The sequence below is a fragment of the Zonotrichia leucophrys genome, unplaced genomic scaffold (genome assembly GCF_028769735.1).
Source record: "Zonotrichia leucophrys gambelii isolate GWCS_2022_RI unplaced genomic scaffold, RI_Zleu_2.0 Scaffold_433_42608, whole genome shotgun sequence".
Lineage (NCBI taxonomy): Eukaryota > Metazoa > Chordata > Aves > Passeriformes > Passerellidae > Zonotrichia > Zonotrichia leucophrys.
Genome location: NW_026992638.1, coordinates 10,335 through 29,760, shown reverse-complemented (window position 1 = coordinate 29,760; position 19,426 = coordinate 10,335). Strand labels below are relative to the sequence as shown.

At 49.7% G+C, this 19,426-nt stretch overlaps 3 protein-coding genes across 5 annotated transcripts; all 3 read left to right on the top strand.

The window, feature by feature from the left end:
• The first annotated feature begins 2,814 nt into the window (after positions 1-2,814).
• On the top strand, positions 2,815-4,087 carry LOC135441695 (C5a anaphylatoxin chemotactic receptor 1-like). The gene has a single exon (XM_064701240.1). The coding sequence runs from the start codon at positions 2,829-2,831 to the stop codon at positions 3,942-3,944; it is 1,116 nt and encodes a 371-aa protein (XP_064557310.1). The 5' UTR covers positions 2,815-2,828; the 3' UTR covers positions 3,945-4,087.
• A 3,074-nt stretch (positions 4,088-7,161) lies between these two features.
• Positions 7,162-18,869, top strand: LOC135441697 (leucine-rich repeat and fibronectin type III domain-containing protein 1-like protein). 3 transcript variants are annotated; one of them, XM_064701242.1, is made up of 3 exons: positions 7,162-7,300; positions 12,715-14,181; positions 18,551-18,869. In XM_064701242.1, exons 2-3 carry the CDS (start codon positions 12,734-12,736, stop codon positions 18,723-18,725), a joined length of 1,623 nt encoding a protein of 540 aa, XP_064557312.1. In that variant the 5' UTR covers positions 7,162-7,300; positions 12,715-12,733; the 3' UTR covers positions 18,726-18,869. The 3 variants fall into 3 exon arrangements, with proteins under 3 accessions (XP_064557312.1, XP_064557311.1, XP_064557313.1); XM_064701241.1 differs by lacking the exon at positions 18,551-18,869 and adding an exon at positions 17,995-18,493; XM_064701243.1 differs by lacking the exon at positions 18,551-18,869 and having other exon boundaries at positions 12,715-14,185.
• Positions 18,870-18,979: 110 nt separating this feature from the next.
• On the top strand, positions 18,980-19,426 carry LOC135441694 (leucine-rich repeat and fibronectin type-III domain-containing protein 3-like). The gene has a single exon (XM_064701239.1). The coding sequence runs from the start codon at positions 18,980-18,982 to the stop codon at positions 19,424-19,426; it is 447 nt and encodes a 148-aa protein (XP_064557309.1).

The following is a 19,426-nucleotide window of genomic DNA, read 5'->3' as shown; positions in this document are numbered from 1 at the left end:
TTCCTACCCCAATTTTGAGTTCTCCAGTTCCATTTTTTGGGGTTCTCCACCCCATTTTCGGGTTCTCAGTGCCAATTTTGGGGTCCCTGCTCTCAGTTTTGGGGTTCACACCCCAATTTTGGGTTTCCCAGCCCCATTTTTGGGGTTCCCGGCCCCATTTTGACTTCCCAACTCAATTTTGGGATCTCCAGCTCCATTTTTGGGGTTCCCAGCCCCATTTTTGGGGTCCCAATCCCATTTTTTTGGGATCTCCAGCTGAATTTTCAGTTCCCAGCCCAAATTTTGGGATCCTCACCCCATTTTTGGGGGTCTCCAACTCCATTTTTGGGATCTTCACCCCATTTTTGGGGTTCCCAGCCCCATTTTTGGGGTCTCCAACTCCATTTTTGGGATCTTCACCCCATTTTTGGGGTCTCCAATCCCATTTTTGGGGTTCCCAGCCCCATTTTTGGGGTCCCCACCCCCCGCGGGGGGGGAGGGGAAGGGTGGAGCTGCCCCTCCCCCCCCCGGTTCCGCTCCCCAATTCTTGCGCCATGGGCAGGGTGGGGGAGGGGAGGATGAGGAAATTCCACATCCGGGGGGGGGAGGGGGGCGGCAAAGGAGGGTGGGGACCCCCAAAAATGGGAACGGAGACCCCAAAAACGGGAGTGGGGACCCCAAAAATGGGGATGGGACCCCCAAAAATGGGGATGGGACCCCAAAAATGGGACTGGGAACTCTAAAAATGGAATAGAGACCCCAAAAATGGGTGGAGAACTCAAAAATGCGGCTGGAGACCCCAAAAATGGGGTGGGGAACCCAAAAATGGGGATGGAGATGGGGACCCCAAAAATGGAGCTGGAGATCCCAAAAATGGACCTGGGAACACAAAAATGGGAATGGAGACCCCAAAAATGGGATGTGGGCCCCAAAAATGGAGCTGGAGATCCCAAAAATGAACCTGAGAACACAAAAATGGGGATGGAGACCCCAAAAATGGGGTGGGGAACCCAAAAATGGGACTGGAGACCCCAAAAATGGGGCTGAGGACCTAAAACATGGGGTGGGGAACCCAAAAGTGGGAATGGAGACCCCAAAAATGGGGCTGGAGACCCCAAAATGGGGCTGGAGACCTCAAAAATGGATCTTGGAACCCAAAAATTGGAGCTGGGAACCCAAAATGGGAATGGAGACCCCCAAAACACCTCGGTCACCTGGTGGGGTGGGGTTGGGCGTCTTTTTGGAAGCTCCTTGACCACCTGAACAGGTGAAGAACCACCTTGGAGTCTTCAGGACCACCTCAACAGGTGAAGAACCCACTTTGGGGTCTTCAGGACCACCTGAACAGGTGAAGAACCCAATTTGGGGTCTTCAAGACCACCTGGACAGGTGAAGAACCACCTTGGGGTCTTCAAAACTACCTGGACAGGTGCAGAACCCACCTTGGTGTGGGTCAGGGGGTGTTTTGGACGTTCCTTGACCACCTGAACAGGTGAAGAACCCAATTTGGGGTCTTCAAGACCACCTGATCGGGTGGAGAACCCACCTTGGGTGGGTCAGGGGGTGTTCTGGAAGGTCCTTGACCACCTCAAACGGTGCAGGACCACCTTGACAAAGCCCTGACCACCTTTGGTCACTTTTTGGAAGCTCCTTGACCACCTGGCCAGGTGAGGAACCCACCTTGGGGTCTTCAGGACCACCTGAACAGGTGAAGAACCCACCTTGACCAAGTCCCAGCTGGGTTTGGTCACCTTTTAGAAGTTCCTTGACCACCTGGACAGGTGAAGAACCCACTTTGGGGTCTTCAGGACCACCTGAACATGTGAAGAACCCATCCTGGGGTAGGTCAGGGGGGCATTTGGGAGTTCCTGGCCAGGTGAAGAACCCACCTAGACCCACCCTGACCCACCCTGACCCACCCCTGACCCACCCCTGACCCACCCCTGACCCACCTTGACCCACCCTGACCCACCCCTGACCCACCCCTGACCCACCTTGACCCACCCTGACCCACCCTGACCCACCCTGACCCACCCCTGACCCACCTTGACCCACCCCTGACCCACCCCTGACCCACCTTGACCACCCCTGACCCACCCCTGACCCACCTGGACCCACCCCTGACCCACCCTGACCCACCCTGACCCACTTTGACCCACCTTGACCCACCTTGACCCACCCCTGACCCACCCTGACCCACCCTGACCCACCTTGACCCACCTTGACCCACCCCTGACCCACCCCTGACCCACCTTGACCCACCCCTGACCCACCCTGACCCACCTTGACCCACCCTGACCCACCTTCACCACCCCTGACCCACCTTGACCCACCCCTGACCCACCCCTGACCCACCCTGACCCACCTTGACCCACCTTCACCACCCCTGACCCACCTTGACCCACCCCGACCCATCCCTGACCCACCTTGATCCACCCCTGACCCACTTTGACCCACCTTGACCCACACCTGACCCATCCCTGACCCACCCTGACCCACCTTGACCCACCCCTGACCCACCTCTGACCCACCCCTGACCCACCTTGACCCACCTTGACCCACCCTGACCCACCCTGACCCACCCCTGACCCACCTTGACCCACCCCTGACCCACCCTGACCCACCTTGACCCACCCTGACCCACCCTGACCCACCCTGACCCACCCCTGACCCACCCTGACCCCCCTGACCCACCTTGACCCACCCCTGACCCACCCTGACCCACCCTGACCCACCCCTGACCCACCCCTGACCCACCCCTGACCCACCTTGACCCACCTTGACCCACCTTGACCCACCTTGACCCACCCTGACCCACCTTGACCACCCCCAGGTCTCCCCACCCCGCCATGGCCACTTTGTACCCTTGGGACGACCCCTGGAGCGACCCCTGGAGCGACACCAACATCTGGAACGACACCTGGAACAGCACCTGGAACGACACCTGGCGCGACCTCTACCGGGACCTGTACGAGGACCTGGCGGCGGCCGAGGTGCCGCTGGGGCACCGCCTGGTGCTGGCGCTCTACGCCGCCATCTTCGCGCTGGGCGTGCTGGGCAACGGCGCCGTGCTCTGGGCGACGGCGGCGTCCGAGCTGCGCCGCGCCGTCAACGGCGTCTGGTTCTCGCACCTGGCCCTGGCCGACCTGCTCAGCTGCCTGGCGCTGCCCTTCCTGGCGCTGCCGCTGACCACCGACCACCGCTGGCCGCTGGGCGCCGCCGCCTGCAAGCTGCTGCCCTCGCTGACCGTGCTGGCCATGTTCTCCAGCGTGCTGCTGCTCACGGCCATCAGCGCCGACCGCTGCGCGCTGGTCACCCGCCCCGTGTGGTGCCACAACCGCCGCACGCCGGCCTTGGCCCACGCCGTCTGCGCCGGGGCGTGGGCGGCCGCGGCGCTGCTGACCGTGCCGTCCTTGGTGTTCCGCTCCGTGCGCCGCGACCCCGTCTCGGCCAAGGCCACCTGCGTGCTGTCCTACGACGCCGTGCGGCGGCACCAGCGCGGCACCGAGGTGGCCGTGGCCGCCGTGCGGTTCCTCTGCGGGTTCCTGGGGCCGTTCGTGGTCATCTCGGTGTGTTACGGCGTCCTGTTGAGCCGCGTGCGGCGGCGCGGCCTGGGGAGGTCGGGCAGGGCCACCAGGACGGTGCTGGTGGTCATCACCAGCTTCTTCGTGTGCTGGTTGCCCTACCACGTGGTGGGCATGGTGCTGGCGGCCGGCACGCCGGGCACGGCGGCGTTCCGGGGCGCGCAGGCCGCGGACCCGGCGGTGGCGGGGTTGGCCTACGTCAACGGCTGCGTCAACCCCATCATCTACCTGGTGATGGGGCGGGGCCTGGGCAAGGTGAGGTGCTCCTGGAGGGCGCTGCTCAAGGGGGTGCTCAGCGATGAGGTCACCAGCGTGGGCGGGGACACGCGGGGACGCAGCGCGGTCACCACCGAGGAGGGCAGTGAGGGGACGGCCGTGTGAGGGGGGGTCATCGTCATGGTCATCGTCATGGTCATCGTCATGGTCATTGTCATCATTGTCATCATTGTCATCATTGTCATGGTCATGGTCGTCATTGTCATCATGGTCATGATCATCATGGTCATGGTCATTGTCATGATCATGGTCATCATGGTCATGGTCATGGTCATGGTCATTGTTGTGGTCATCATCATCATTATCATGGTCATTGTCATGGTCATTGTCATTGTCATGGTCATCATTGTCATGGTCATGGTCATCATGGTCATGGTCATCATGGTCATGGTCATTGTCATTCTTGTGGTCATCGTCATTATCATCATCATGGTCATGGTCATTGTCATGGTCATCGTTGTCGCCATGGTCATGGTCATCATCATCATTGTCATGGTCATTGTTGTGGTCATCGTGGTCATTGTCATCGTGGTCATCGCCCTGGTCATTGCCATGGTCTTGGTCATCATGGTCATTGTCATTATTCATCATTGTCATCATGGTCACTGTCACGGTCATGGTCATGGTCATGGTCATCATCATCATTGTCATGGTCATGGTCACGGTCATGGTCATGGTTATTGTAACTCATCATTGTCATCATGGTCACTGTCATGGTCATGGTCACTGTCATGGTCATGGTCATCATGGTCATCATCATTGTCATTATCATGATGAGGGGACGGGGCTGTGAGGAGTGGGCGTTGTGGTCATCGTCATCATCATCGTCATTGTTGTCATTGTCGTGTTCATGGTCATTGTCATGGTCACTGTCATGGCCATCATCATCGTCATGGCCATTGTCATGGTCATGGTCATGGTCATCAGCATTGCCATTGCTGTGGTCATGGTCATCGTGATTGTCGTTGTTATTGTCATGGTGATCTTCATCATGGTCATCATCATCATCATCATCATCATGGTTGTCATCTTCATCATCATTGTCATTGTCATCACCGTTAACTCGTCATTGTCATGGTTGTTGTCATGGTCATCTTCATTGTCATCATGGTCATCATCATCATCATCATCATCATCATGGTCATGGTCATCTTCATCATTGTCATCGTCGTGATGGTCATCACCTTCATCATCATTGCCATTGTTATTGTCATCTTCATCGTCATCACGTTGTCATGGACATCATGGTCATCATCATCACTGTCATGGTCATGGTCATTGTTGTGGTCATCATTGTCATTGTCATCACCCTTAACTCGTCATTGTCATGGTTGTTGTCATGGTCATCTTCATTGTCATCATGGTCATGGTCATCATCATCGTCATGGTCATCTTCATCATTGTCATCGCCGTCATTGCCGTCATCGTCGTGATGGTCATCACCTTCATCATCATTGCCATTGTTATTGTCATCGTCATCATCATCGTCATCACTGTCATGGTCATGGTCATTGTTGTGGTCATCATTGTCATTGTCATCACCGTTAACTCGTCATTGTCATGGTTGTTGTCATGGTCATCTTCATTGTCATCATCATCACGATGATCATTGTCATGGTCATCATCATCGTCATGGTCATCTTCATCATTGTCATCGCCGTCATCACCTTCATCATCATTGCCATTGTTATTGTCATCGTCATCATCATCACATTGTCATGGTCATCATCATCATCGTCATCACTGTCATGGTCATCATGGTCATGGTCATGGTCATTGTTGTGGTCATCATTGTCATTGTCATCATCATCATTGTCATGGTCATCTTCATCATCGTCATCATCATCATTGTCACTTTCTTCATCTTCATCATTGTTGTCGTTGTCATTGTCATCGTCAAGGGGGGACTGGGGGGGGGTTTCACTTGGGGGGGGTGGCCCTGGGGACAATGGGGGGGTGGGGACCTTTGGGGACATTTTGGGGACACTTGGGGACATTTTGGGGACATTTGGGACATTTTGGGGACATTTTGGGGGTGGCATTGGGGACAATGGGGGGGTGGGGACCCTTGGGGACATTTGGGGACCCTTGGGGACATTTGGGGACACCTGGGGACACTTGGGGACATTTGGGGACCCTTGGGGACATTTGGGGACACCTGGGGACATTTTGGGGACCCCTGGGGACATTTTGGGGACCCTTGGGGACATTTTGGGGACATTTGGGGGTGGCATTGGGGACAATGGGGGGGGTTGGGACCCTTGGGGACATTTTGGGGACCCTTGGGGACATTTTGGGGACCCTTGGGGACATTTTGGGGACATTTTGGGGACCCTTGGGGACATTTTGGGGACAGTGGGCGGTGCCAGGAGTGGGATTTGGGGGGTGGGATTGGTGGAATGGGGTGGGATTAAAGGAATTGGGGAATTTGGGAATTTTGGGAATTTGGGGATTGAGGGATTCGGGAATTTGGGGGTTTGGGAATTCAGGGATTTGGCAATTCAAGGATTTGGGGATTCAGGAATTTGGGGATTGAGGGATTTAGGAATTCAGGGAATTTGGGAATTCAGGAATTCAGGGATTCAGGGGGCTGGAATTTCGGGATTCAGGAATTTGGGGATTCAGGGATTTAGGAATTCAGGGATCCAAGGAATGGGATGAAATTTGGGAATTCAGGGATCCAGGAATTTGGAGATTCGGGGAATTTTGGGAATCAGGGATCCAGAAATTTAGGAATTCGGGAGTTCAGGAATTTGGGGATTCAGGGATTTGGGAATTCGGGAATTTGGGCATCCAGGGATTCCAGGAGTTCTGGGATTTCGGGACAGCGATGAAAATCCCGGGATTTTGTGGATTCAGGAATCCAGGGATTTGGGAATTTGGGAATTTGAGGATTCAGGAATTTAGGGATTTGGGAGCTCAGGGGTTCAGAAATTTAGGAATTTGGAGATTCAGGGGTATAGGAATTCCATGAATTCCAGGAGTTCTGGGATTTCGGGACAGCCACAAAAATCCCGGGATTTTGCGGATTACAGGAATTGCGACAAACCCCCAACAAACCCACGAACTCCCAAAACCCGCCTTTTCCATCCCAAAAATAAAAAAAAAAACCCGAAAATTCCCAAAATTCCCAGCGGGGGCCCCTCCCCCCGCCCCTCCCCCTTCTCCCGCCCCTCCCCGCGGCCGCATTGGTGGGGGGGGAGGGGCGGGGGCTCCTCCTCCTCCTCCTCCTCTTCCTCCTCTTCCTCCTCCTCCTCCTCTTTTTTTTTTTCCTCCTTTTTTCTTTTTTTTTTTCCCTTCCTTTTCCTGCTTTTTTTTTTTTTTTTTCCGGGTTTTTTTGGTGTTCCCCCCCTGCTCCTCCTCCTCCTCCTCCTCCCGGGATCGCTCCCGGCCATGGAGGGCTCGGGACCCCCGGGGGGGGCGCGGGGGTCGCCGCCCCCCTGAAGGCACCGGCGGGAAAGGTGAGTGGGGAAAAATGGGGGAAAAAAACCGGGAAAAAACGGCGAAAAATCGGGGTGAAACGGCGAAAAAACGGGATAAAACAGCGAAAAACCGGGATAAAACAGCGAAAAATCGCGATAAATTCGGGATAAAATGGGGTAAAAATGGGGTAAAATGAGGGGAAAATGGGGATAAAATAGGGATAAAATAGGGATAAAATCGGGATAAAATCAGGATAAATCAAACACCCCCCCCTCGCTTTTCCAGCACCGACCCCTCCCAAATTTTCCAGCTTTTTAACCCTTCCCTGGAAAAAGCGAGGGCGCCTCCAGATCTCGGGGTTTTTGGGGGTTTTTAGGGTTTTTTTAGGGATTTTGGGGGTTTTTCGGGGTGGTTCCAAGCCTTTCCAGCCTGCCATAAATCCGCCGTGTCATCCAGGTGGGGCCGATCCAGGTGTGCCTTTTCCAGGTGTTCCCGGCGCTTTTTCCCTCCCCATCCCCCAATATTTTAATTTTTCCCAATTTTTTTCCGCAATTTTTCCCCAAATCCGCGTTAAAACCACCCCCGGAGGGGTTTAATTTCTTTTTTCCCGCGGTTTTTGGTGCTTTTTTCCCATTTTTTCCACCCTTTCCCGGCACCTGCAATTCCCGATTTTTTTTCCCCGAGCAGGGCGCGTCCTTCCCGCGTTGCGGCGGCGCCGCGCTTGGGATTCTCCCCCTTCAAATCCTTTTAAAAACCCCTCAAATCCCAAAAGAAATCCCAATTTTCCCCCAAATCCCCACCCCCAGGGGACAAGGCACGGCGCTGTCACCGAGGATTCCCACCGGGAATTTAAAAAACCCAGATTTTCCCCATAAAAAATTCACATTTTTCACTCCAAACCAGCCCGAAATGCCAATATTTTTATTTTTTCCCGGGATTCTGCAGTCCCGAGGGGGAGTTTGGTGGTTAGAGCCTGGAAAAAGTCGCTTTTTTCCTAAGGGAAATGCTGTTTTTTAAAGGGAAAAATGGGATTTTGGAGGGGTTTTGACCTTTAAAATGAAACATTCCAGGGTTGCTCCATCTTTTTTTCCTGGAAAATCGGGATTTTCCGGCACCTGGGTGAGATTCCCCCCTCACCCCCCTTTGCCTTATATAATTCAGGCCGGAATTCCACATTTTCTAAACCCGGGAATGATTTTCCAGGTGGAAAAATCCGATTTTTTTTTTTTATTTTTGGGGTTTTTTTAACTCCTGGATCCTCCGATTGTAAAGGAATTTTTTTTCCCCGGAGTTTTGGGCCACACCTGAATTTGGGAGTGTTCACCTGGGGCTTGGAAAAATGGGGGGGAAAAAATCCCAAAATGGGATTTAGGGATGGAAAAAAATGAATTTTATTGGTTGGAACTGTGAATATCCCAAATTCCCCAAGTTTTCTTGGAATTTGGAGAAGTTTTTGCCCTCGGATTTTGGAATTTTGGGCCTGGAACACCCCAGTTCTCAATTTTCCCTCCAAAACCTTGGAATTTTGGGCCTGGCCCTGCCCAATTCCCACTTTTCCCTCAGGAATTTTGGAATTTTGGGCCTGGCTTTGCCCAAATCCCAGTTTTTCCTCAGAAATATTGGAATTTTGGGTTCAGCAGTTTCCTCTTTCCCACTTTTCCCTCAGGAATTTTGGGTATTTTCACCTTGGCCTACCCCAAATCCTCCTTTTTCCCCTCAGAGATGTTCGGATTTCGGGCCTGGAACACCCCAAATCCCATTTTTTCCCTCAGTAAACCCAGATTTTGAGCTTGGACCTGGGCGAATCCCAAATTTTTCGATGCAAAAGCATAGAATTTTGTGGTAGCATTTCCCCAATTCCCATTTTCCTCATGAAATCTGGATTTTCATTCTCGGCCTAACCCAACCCCATTCTTTTTCCCTCAGAAATCCTGGATTTTTGAGCTTGGCCTGCCCAATCCCAATTTTCCCTCAGAATCTTGGAATTTTGTGCCAGCACTTTCCTCTATCCCACTTTTCCTCAGAAATAATGGAATTTTGGGTTCAGCAGTTTCCTCTTTCCCACTTTTCCCTCAGGAATTTTGGGAATTTTCAGCCTGGCCTACCCCAAATCCTCCTTTTTTTCCCCTCAGAAATGTTCGGATTTCGGGCCTGGAACACCCCAAATCCCATTTTTTCCCTCAGAAATCCCAGGATTTTTGAGCTTGGCCTGCCTCAAATCCCAATTTTTCCCTCCAAAAGCTTAGAATTTTGTGGTCAGCATTTCCCCTTTTCCCACTTTTCCCTCAGAAATCTTGGAATTTTGTGCTCAGCACTTCCCTCTTTCCCACTTTTCCCTCAGGAATTTTGGGAATTTTCAGCCTGGCCTACCCCAAATCCTCCTAACATCATCAGAAATGTTCGGATTTTGGGCCTGGCACACCCCAATTCCCAATTTTCCCTCAGAAATCGTGGAATTTTGGGTTCAGCACTTCCCTTTTCCCCATTTTTCCCTCAGGAATTGTGGGTATTTTCACCTTGGCCTACCCCAAATCCTCCTTTTCAGCCTGGCCTACCCCAAATCCTCCAAACATCCTCAGAAATGTTCGGATTTTGGGCCTGGAACACCCCAAATCCCATTTTTTTCTCCTCAAATCCCAGGATTTCTGAGCTTGGACTACCCCAAATCCCGATTTTTCCTCAGAAATCTTGAAATTTTTTTGCTCAGTACTTCCCTCTTTCCCACTTTTCCCTCAGAAATCTTGGAATTTTCATCTCGGCCTACCCCAAATCCTCCTTTTTCCCCTCAGAAATCCCAGGATTTTTGAGCTTGGCCTGCCTCAAATCCCAATTTTCCCTCAGAAATCTTGGAATTTTGTGCTCAGCACTTCCCTCTTTCCCACTTTTCCCTCAGAAATGTTGGAATTTCAGGCCTGGAACATCCAAATTCCCACTTTTCCCTCAGGAATTTTGGGGAATTTTCAGCTCAGCCTACCCCAAATCCAATTTTCCTCTCTAAAATCTTGGAATTTTGGGCCTTTTACCCCCCAATTCCCAATTTTCCCTCTCTAAAATCTTGGAATTTTGGGCCTGGCCCTGTCCAGTTCCCACTTTTTCTCCTAAAAGGGAATTTCACGGAGGTTTTGGGATGAATTCAAATTTTTATTCTTTAAGGATTAATAGGATTATATTTAATTAGTTTTTATTAATTAATTCTTTAGCTTCATTAATAGGATTTATTTCATTGTTGGTTTAATTAATAGGGTTTATTTAATTATTGGTTTAATTTCTAGTATTGAACATAATAGTAATTAAAATTTTCTATTATTTAATCAGAAATAATTTTTATTCCTCTTCTTTTAATTCCTCTTATTATTAATTATTAAATTTATTTATTCATTAATATTACTATTAATTTTAATTGTTTTTTATTTTGAATGGATGCTTATTTTTATTCATTGCGATTATTATTTTGTTATACTAATCCTTAATTTATTTTGCTTTTTAGGGGATTATTACTATTATTATTTTTAATTTCTTTGGATTTAAAACTGATTGTTAATTCTAAAATGATAATTTTAAAATTTAATAATATTTTAGATTTAAATTTTACCATTATTTCCACTACTTTATTCCCTTTATTATTATAATGTCATGATTTTTCTGTTAACATTTCTTCAATTATTTTTCATTTCTTTTTAATCCCTTCCAATTCTGAATTGACCTTAATTGTTAATCATTAATTATTTAAATGAATTCTTTACATTCAATTCTTTTGAATTCTTTTGAATTTGAAATTAATTATTATTCTTTTTATTAATGTTTAATATTTTGCTTTATTCTTATTTTAATTAGAATTTAAAATTTTATTTAAATTTATTCAAATGTCTCCCCAACCAATTAATGGGAAAATCCATTGGAAAATCATCCCAAAACCCAAAAAAATGTGGGAAAATCATCCCAAAAATCCCTCAAAAAATCCCCAAAAAAAATCCCTGGAATAATAAAACCCAATTTTTTCCCAAATTAATCAAAATTTTCCTGAATTTCTCCCATTTTTTCCATTTTACCCTCTCAAATTTGGGATTTTCCTCACAACTGCAAATTTTTTCCACCTCTTGGAATTAAAACTTGACCCTAAACTTGGTTTTATCCCAAATTTCACCATTTTTTCACAGATTTCTCCCAATTTTCCCTAAATTCCTCCATCTTTCCAATCCCTCCATGGATTTAATCCCATTTTTTTCCATAATTCCAGCACATTTCCATGAAATTTTCCCAGTTTTCCTTCTCAGTTTTGGGATTTCCCTCTCCATGGAATCTCCTCAACCTCTTGGGCTGGGACCTGACCCTAAACTTGGTTTTAACCCTAAAACTCAACCAATTCCCCCAATTTTCAACCCAATTTTCAACCCAATTTTCAACCCAATTCCCCCAATTTTTTCTCCATATTTCCGCCGTATTTTCACCAAATTTTCCCATTTTTCTTTCTCAGTTTTGGGATTTCCCTCTCCACTGATTTTCCTCAAACTCTTGAAATGAAAACTTGGTTTTAACCACAAAACTTGACCAAATCCCCCAATTTTCCACCCAATTCCCCCAATTTTCAACCCAAATCCCCAATTTTCAATTCACCCCATTTTCAACCCAATTCACCCAATTTTCAACCCAATTCAACTCAATTCAATTCAATTCAATTCAATTCAATTCAATTCAATTCCAATTTTCCACCCAAATCCCCCAATTTTCAACTGAATTCACCCAAACCCCCAATTTTTGACCCAATTCCCCAATTTTCCACCCAAATCCCCCAATTTGCAACCCAAACCCCCAATTTTCAACCCAAACCCCCAATTTTTGACCCAAATCCCCCAAATTTCCACCCAAATCACCCAATTCACCCAATTTTCAACTCAATTCAATTCAATTCCAATCTTCAACTCAATTCAACTCAATTCAATTCCAATTTTCCACCCAATTCCCCCAACTGCCAACCCAACTCACCCAATTTTTGACTCAATTCACCCAATTCACCCAATTTTCCACCCAAATCCCCCAATTTTCAACCCAATTCACCCAATTCACCCCAATTTTCAACTCAATTCACCCAATTTTCAACCCAATTCCCCCAATTTTCCACCCAAATCACCCAACTTTCAACTCAATTCATCCAATTCACCCAATTTTCAACCCAATCCCCCAACTGTCAACCCAATTCACCCAATTCACCCAATCCCCCAATTCTCAACCCAATTCCCCCAATTGTCAACCCAATTCCCCAATTCCCCCAATTTTCAACCCAATTCCCCCAATTTTCAACCCAATTCCCCCAATTCACCCAATTCACCCAAATCACCCAATTTTCCACCCAAATCCCCCAATTTTCAACCCAATTCCCCCAACTGCCAACCCAACTCCCCCAATTTTTGACTCAATCCACCCAACTCACGATTCTTCTCCATTCCCCTGCCAGATTCCCGTTTTCCCCGACGATGGAAAAGCTCCTGCTCCCTCTCCTCCTCCTCCTCTTCTTCTTCTTCTTCTTCTTCTTCTCCTCCTCCTCCTTGGCCGCCGTTGCCGCTCCATCCCCGGGTTCTCCGCCGTGCCCCAAGCGCTGCTCGTGCCAGAACCTCTCGCCGTCCTTCACCATCCTGTGCACCAAGACCGGGCTGCTCTTTGTGCCGCCGGGCATCGACCGGCGCACGGCCGAGCTGCGCCTGATGGACAACTTCATCACGGTGCTGCGGCGCCGCGACTTCGCCAACATGACGCAGCTGATCCACCTGACGCTGTCGCGCAACACCATCAGCCAGATCATGCCCTTGGCCTTCGCCGACCTGCGGGGGCTGCACGCGCTGCACCTGGACAGCAACCGCCTGACGGCCATCACCGACGAGCACTTCAAGGGGTTAATTAATCTGAGGCATCTTATTTTGAGTAATAACCAGCTGAGCTTCATCTCGCCCCGCTCGCTGGATGATTTCCTGGAGACCATCGAGGATCTGGACCTGTCCTACAACAACCTGGTGGATGTCCCGTGGGGCACGGTGGCCAAGCTGTCCAACGTCAACACGGTGAGTTTGGATCACAACCTCATCGAGTTCGTGCCCGAAGGGATTTTCTCCAACCTGCACAAGCTGGCCCGGCTGGACATGACCTCCAACAAGCTCAAGAAGATCCCGCCGGACCCGCTCTTCTCCCGCATCCCCGTTTACGCCAAGTCCAAGGGCTCGCCGCTGAGCTCGCTGGTGCTGAGCTTCGGCGGGAACCCGCTGCACTGCAACTGCGAGCTGGTGTGGCTGCGGCGCCTGACGCGCGAGGACGACCTGGAGACGTGCGCGTCGCCGCCGGAGCTGATGGGCAAATACTTCTGGAGCATCCGCGAGGAGGAGTTCGTGTGCGAGCCGCCCATGATCACGCACCGCACCCCGCGCCTGGCGGCCGCCGCCGGCCACAGCGCCTCGCTCAAGTGCAAGGCCGTGGGCGACCCCGAGCCCTACGTGCGCTGGATCGCGCCCGACGGCAAGCTGGTGGCCAACACCTCCAGGACGGTGTCGTACCAGAACGGGACCCTGGACATCCTGGAGGCGGCGCCCGGCGACCAGGGCACCTTCACGTGCATCGCCTCCAACGCCGCCGGCGAGTCCACGGCGCCCGTGGAGCTCCGCGTGCTGCCCGAGGGCAACGGCACCGAGTGCGAGGATGAGGAGGGGAGGAAGGCGGCCACGGCCGGGCCGGAGCCCTCGGACATCCTGATCTCGGCCAAGTCGAGCTTCTCCAACGAGTCCAAGCTGGAGAGGGGGGAGCGGGGCGGGGTGGTGGTGGCCGAGGTGACGGCGACGTCGGCGCTGGTGCGGTGGCCGCCGCAGGACGGCCTGGAGGGGCTGAGGATGTACCAGCTGCAGTACAACAGCTCGGCCGACGAGATCCTCGTCTACCGGTGATTGCAGCACGGAAATTGTGGGGTGGATGGGGAGGGGGGAAAATGGGGGGGAAAATGGGGAGAAATGGGGAGAAATGGGGAGAAATGGGAAAAGCAGGTGGGGAATGTGGGGTAAATGGCTCAGCCTACGAGATCCTCGTTTATTGGGATTTTAGCCAAAAATGTGGGGGTGGGAGGGGAAGGGGAAAATGGGAAAACGAGGTGGGAAATGTGGGAAAATGGGGGGAAAATGTGGGAAAAATGTGGGGAAAGTGGAAATGGGGAAGTGGGAAAATGGCTCGGCCGACGAGACCTCGTCTACCGGTGATTGCAGCCCAAAATTGTGGGTGGGAGGGGAGGGGAAGGGGAAAATGGGAAAATGGGGGAAATGGGAAAATGGGAAGGTGGAAATTGTAACTGGAAATGGGGCAATGGGAAAACTGGGAAAAATGCTCAGAGATCCGACGAGACCCTCTTCTATCCGGTGATTGCAGCCCCGAATGTGGGTGGAGCGGGAAGGGAAGGAGAATGGGAACATGGTGGGAGGCTGGGAAATGTGGAGAAATGGGTGGGAAATGTGGGAAAACTTGGTGGGAAATGTGGGAAAATGGCTCGGCCGAGAGATCCTCGTCTATCGGGTGTTGCAGCCCCGGAAATTGGGGGTGGGGTGGGAAGGGGGAATGGGGCGGAAATGGGAAAAAAACTGGAAATGTGGGAAAATGGGGGGAAAAGTGGAGAAATGGTGGGAAATTGTGGAAAACGGCCGGGCGAATCAGGGATTGTACCCCAAGGGGGAGTGGGGGGGGGATGTGGAGGGAGGCAGAATGGGAAGTGATGGGAAATGTGGGAGGAAAGGAATGGCTCAGGCCGACGAGATCCTCGTCTATCGTGATTGCTAGCCCCGAAAATGTGGGGGGGTGGCAGGGGATAGGGTAAAATGGGTGAGGGGGAAATGGGGGAAATGGGCGAGAGGGTGGAAATGGGGAAACAATGGGGAAAAATGGCTCGGCCGACGAGATCCTCGTCTACCGGTGATTGCAGCCTGAAAATGTGGTGGGTGGGAGGGGAGAAATGGGGAAAAATGGGGGAAAAATGGGGAAAACGGGTGGGAATGTGGGAAAATGTGGAGAAATGGGTGGGAAATGTGGGAAAAATGGCTCGGCCGACGAGATCCTCGTTTATCGGTGATTGTACCCGAAAATGTGGGGGTGGGAGGGGAAGGGGAAATGGAAAACGGTGGAAAGTGGGGAAATGGGGAAAATGGGTGGGAAATGTGGGAAAAATGGCTCGGCCGACGAGATCCTCGTCTATCGGTGATTGCAGCCCAAAATTGTGGGGTGGCAGGGGTGGGTGGGGAAGGGGGAGAAAATGGGGAGAAATGGGGAAAAATGGGGAAAAATGGGGAAAATGTGGAAAAACGGGTGGGAAATGTGGGAAAAATGGCTCGGCCGACGAGATCCTCGTTTATCGGTGATTGCAGCCCCAAAATTGTGGGGTGGCAGGGGAAGGGGAAAATGGGGGGAATGGGGAAAAATGGGGGAAAATGTGGGAGAAATGGGTGGGAAATGTGGGAAAAATGGCTCGGCCGACGAGATCCTCGTCTATCGGTGATTGCAGCCCCGAAATTGTGGGGTGGGAGGGGAAGGGGGAAAATGGGGGAGAATGGGGAAAACAGGTGGAAAATGTGGAAAAACGGGTGGGAAATGTGGGGAAAATGTGGAGAAATGGGTGGGAAATGTGGAAAAACAGGTGGGAAATGTGGGAAAAATGGCTCGGCCAATGAGATCCTCAATTATCAGTGATTGCAGCCCAAAAATGGTTGGGGTGGGGGGAGAAATGGGGAAAAATGGGTGGGAAATGTGGGAAAAATGGGGGGAAAATGGGGAAAATGTGGAGAAATGGGTGGGAAATGTGGGAAAATGGCTCGGCTGATGAGATCCTCGTTTATCGGTGATTTTAGCCCGAAAAATGGGTGGAAAATGAGGAGAAATGGGGAGAAATGGGGAGAAATTGGGGGGAAAATGTGGAAAAAATGGGAAAAAACAAGTGGGAAATGTGGGAAAATGGATGAGAAATTTAAAAATAGGTGGGAAATGGGGAAAAATTGATGGAAAATGTGAAAAACAAGTGGGAAATGTGGAGAAATTGGTGAGAAATGAAAGAATGGAGGGGAAATGTGGAAAAACAGGTGGGAAAAGGTCCGAAAAATACGGAAAAGAGTTGGAGAGCAGGGGATGGAAAATGTGGAAAAACGGGTGAGAAATGGGGAAAAAAGTGTGTGAAATTTGGAAAAGAGGATGAAAAAGGGGAAAAAACCAGGTGGGAAAATGGATGGGAAAGGGTCTGAAAAATATGGAAACGGGTTGGGATGGAAAATGTGGAAAACCAGGTGGGAAATGTGGAGAAATTGGTGGAAAATGTGGAAAAATTGGTGGTAAATGTGAAAAACAGGTGGAAAATGGGGAAAAAAACCAGGTGGGAAATGTGAAAAAAACGTGTGAGAAATGAAAAAATGAGTGAGAAATGTGGAAAATGTGGGAAATGTGGGAAAAGGGGGGGGAAATGTGAAAAAAAGGGATGGAAAAAATGGAAAAGAGGATGAAAAATGTGAAAAAAAAAAATGGCTGAGAAATGTGGAAAAACAAGTGGGAAAGGGTCTGAAAAATACGGAAAAGGGTTGGAGCCCAGGGGATGGAAAATGTGGAAAACCAGGTGGAAAATGGGTCTGAAAACGATGGAAAATGGGATGGAAAAATGTGGAAAAGATGCTGGAAACGTGTGAAAAAGGATTGGGAAAAGGCTGAAAAAACAAGGAAAAAAGAGGTCAGAAACCACGGAAAAGGGGCTGGAAAATACGGAAAAAAAGGACCAAAAACCGTGGGAAAATGGCTGGAAAAATGTGGAAAAGTGGTGGAAAAAAATGGGGAAAATGGATGGAAAAGGGTCTGGGAAATTTGGAAGTGAGGATGAAGAAGTGTCTAAAAATAGGGAGAAAAGAATCAAAAAAACCATGGATAAATGGCTGAAAATCATGGAAAAGTGGCTGGAAAATTGGGTGAAAAACTTGTGAAAATGGGTTTGAAAAAACTGGGAGATAGGAATGAAAACGGGTCTAAAAATAGGGAAAAATGGTCAAAAATCATGGAAAAAAAGGTGGAAAAATATGGAAATGTGACTGGAAAAAAAGGGAAAATTGGGTGAAAAACTTGGGAAAATGGGTCTAAAAAAACTGGGAGATAGGGATGGAAAAGTGTCTAAAAATAGGGATAAAAGGGGTCAAAAACCATGGGAAAATGGCTGAAAAATACGGAAAAAATGTGGAAAAATTCGGAAAAAATATGGAAAAATTAGGAAAAATGAATGGAAAAGGGTCTGGAAAATTGGAAAGTGAGGCTAAAAAAGTGTCTAAAAATAGGGAGAGAAGGGTGAAAAATCCATGGAAAAATGGCCAAAAGACATGGAGAAATGGGGGAAAATGGATGGAAAATGGTCTGGAAACTTGGGAAGTGAAGCTGGAAAAGTGTCTGGAAATAGGGAGAAAATGGTCAAAGAACATGGAAAAATGGCTGGAAAACATAGAAAAAAAATGGAAAAAATTTGAAAAAATATGTAAAAAATTAGGAAAAATGAATGGAAAAATGTCTGAAAAATAGGGGAAAAATGGTCAAAAACCATGGAAAAATGGCCGAAAAATGTGGAAAAAAAATAGGAGAAAAATGGAAAAAAATCCTAAAAAAATGGAAAAAAATCGCCTATAAAAATGGAAAAAAAATCCAAAAAAATGGGAAAAAAATCGCCAAAAATGGCAATTTTTTTTTTATTTTTCCCCAGGATGATCCCGGCGCCCAGCTCGTCGTTCTCGCTGTCGGAGCTGGCGCCGGGCCGGCACTACGAGCTGTGTGTGCTGGCCGTGTGCCCTGGGCTGGGAATGGGAAACACTGGGAAAATTGGGAAATTCAGCTGGGAAATAGGGAAATTTGGGGAAAAATGGATGGAAGAGGTGATGGAGAAATGGGAGATAGGGATGAGAAAGGGTCTGGTAAATAGGGAAAGAATGGCTGAAAAACATGGAAAAAAGGTGGAAAATATGGGAAAATAATGGGAAAAATGGATGGAAAAGGGTTGGGAAAATTGGGAAGTAGAGTTGGAAAAGTGTCTGGAAATAGGGATAAAAGGGGTCAAAGAACACGGAAAAACGGCTGAAAAATAAGGAAAAAATTTGAAAAAATATGTAAAAAATTAGGAAAAATGAATGGAAAAATGTTGGAAAAATAGGGAAAAACTGGTCAAACGCCATGGAAAAATGGCCGAAAAATGCGGAAAAAAATGGAAAAAAATTGGGAAAAAAATCCCTAAAAATGGCAATTTTATTTTTTATTTTCCCCAGGATGATCCCGGCGCCCAGCTCGTCGTTCTCGCTGTCGGACCTGGCGCCGGGCCGGCACTACGAGCTGTGCGTGCTGGCCGTGTTCTCGGAGGCGCGCTCGGCCCTGCCGGCCACGCGCGCCCTGGGCTGGGAATGGGAAACGCAGGGAAAATTGGGAAATTTAGCTGGAAAATAGGGAAATTTGGCAGGAAATTTGGGGGAAAAATGGATGGAAGAGGTGATGGAGAAATGGGAGATAGGGATGAGGAAGTGTCTGATAAATAGGGAAAAAATGGTCAAAAACCATGGAAAAATGGCCGAAAAATGCGAAAAAAATGGAAAAAAGTGGAAAAAAATCCTAAAAAATTGGAAAAAAATCCTAAAAAATTGGGAAAAAATCCTAAAAAAATGGGGAAAAAATGGCAATTTTTTGTTTTATTTTTCCCCAGGATGATCCCGGCGCCCAGCTCGTCGTTCTCGCTGTCGGACCTGGCGCCGGGCCGGCACTACGAGCTGTGCGTGCTGGCCGTGTTCTCGGAGGCGCGCTCTTCCCTGCCGGCCACGCGCGCCCTGGGCTGCTCGCGCTTCTCCACGCGCGCGGCGCCCCGGCCCTGCCGCTCCCCGCAGCCGCACTTCCTGGGCGGCACCATGATCATCGTCATCGGCGGCATCATCGTCGCCTCCGTGCTCGTCTTCATCTTCCTCCTGCTGATGAAGTACAAGCTGCACGGCGCCCAGCCCAAGGCCCGCGGCAAGGCCCACGTCTGCTCGCAGACCAACGGCGCCTCCGTCGGCCGCTCCGGCTCCTGCAAGCTGGAGCCGCCGGAATGTTCCGGAACGGCCGCCAAGGGCAGGGCCGGAGACTGGGAGGGCGATGGGGGCGAGGGGGGGTCGTGA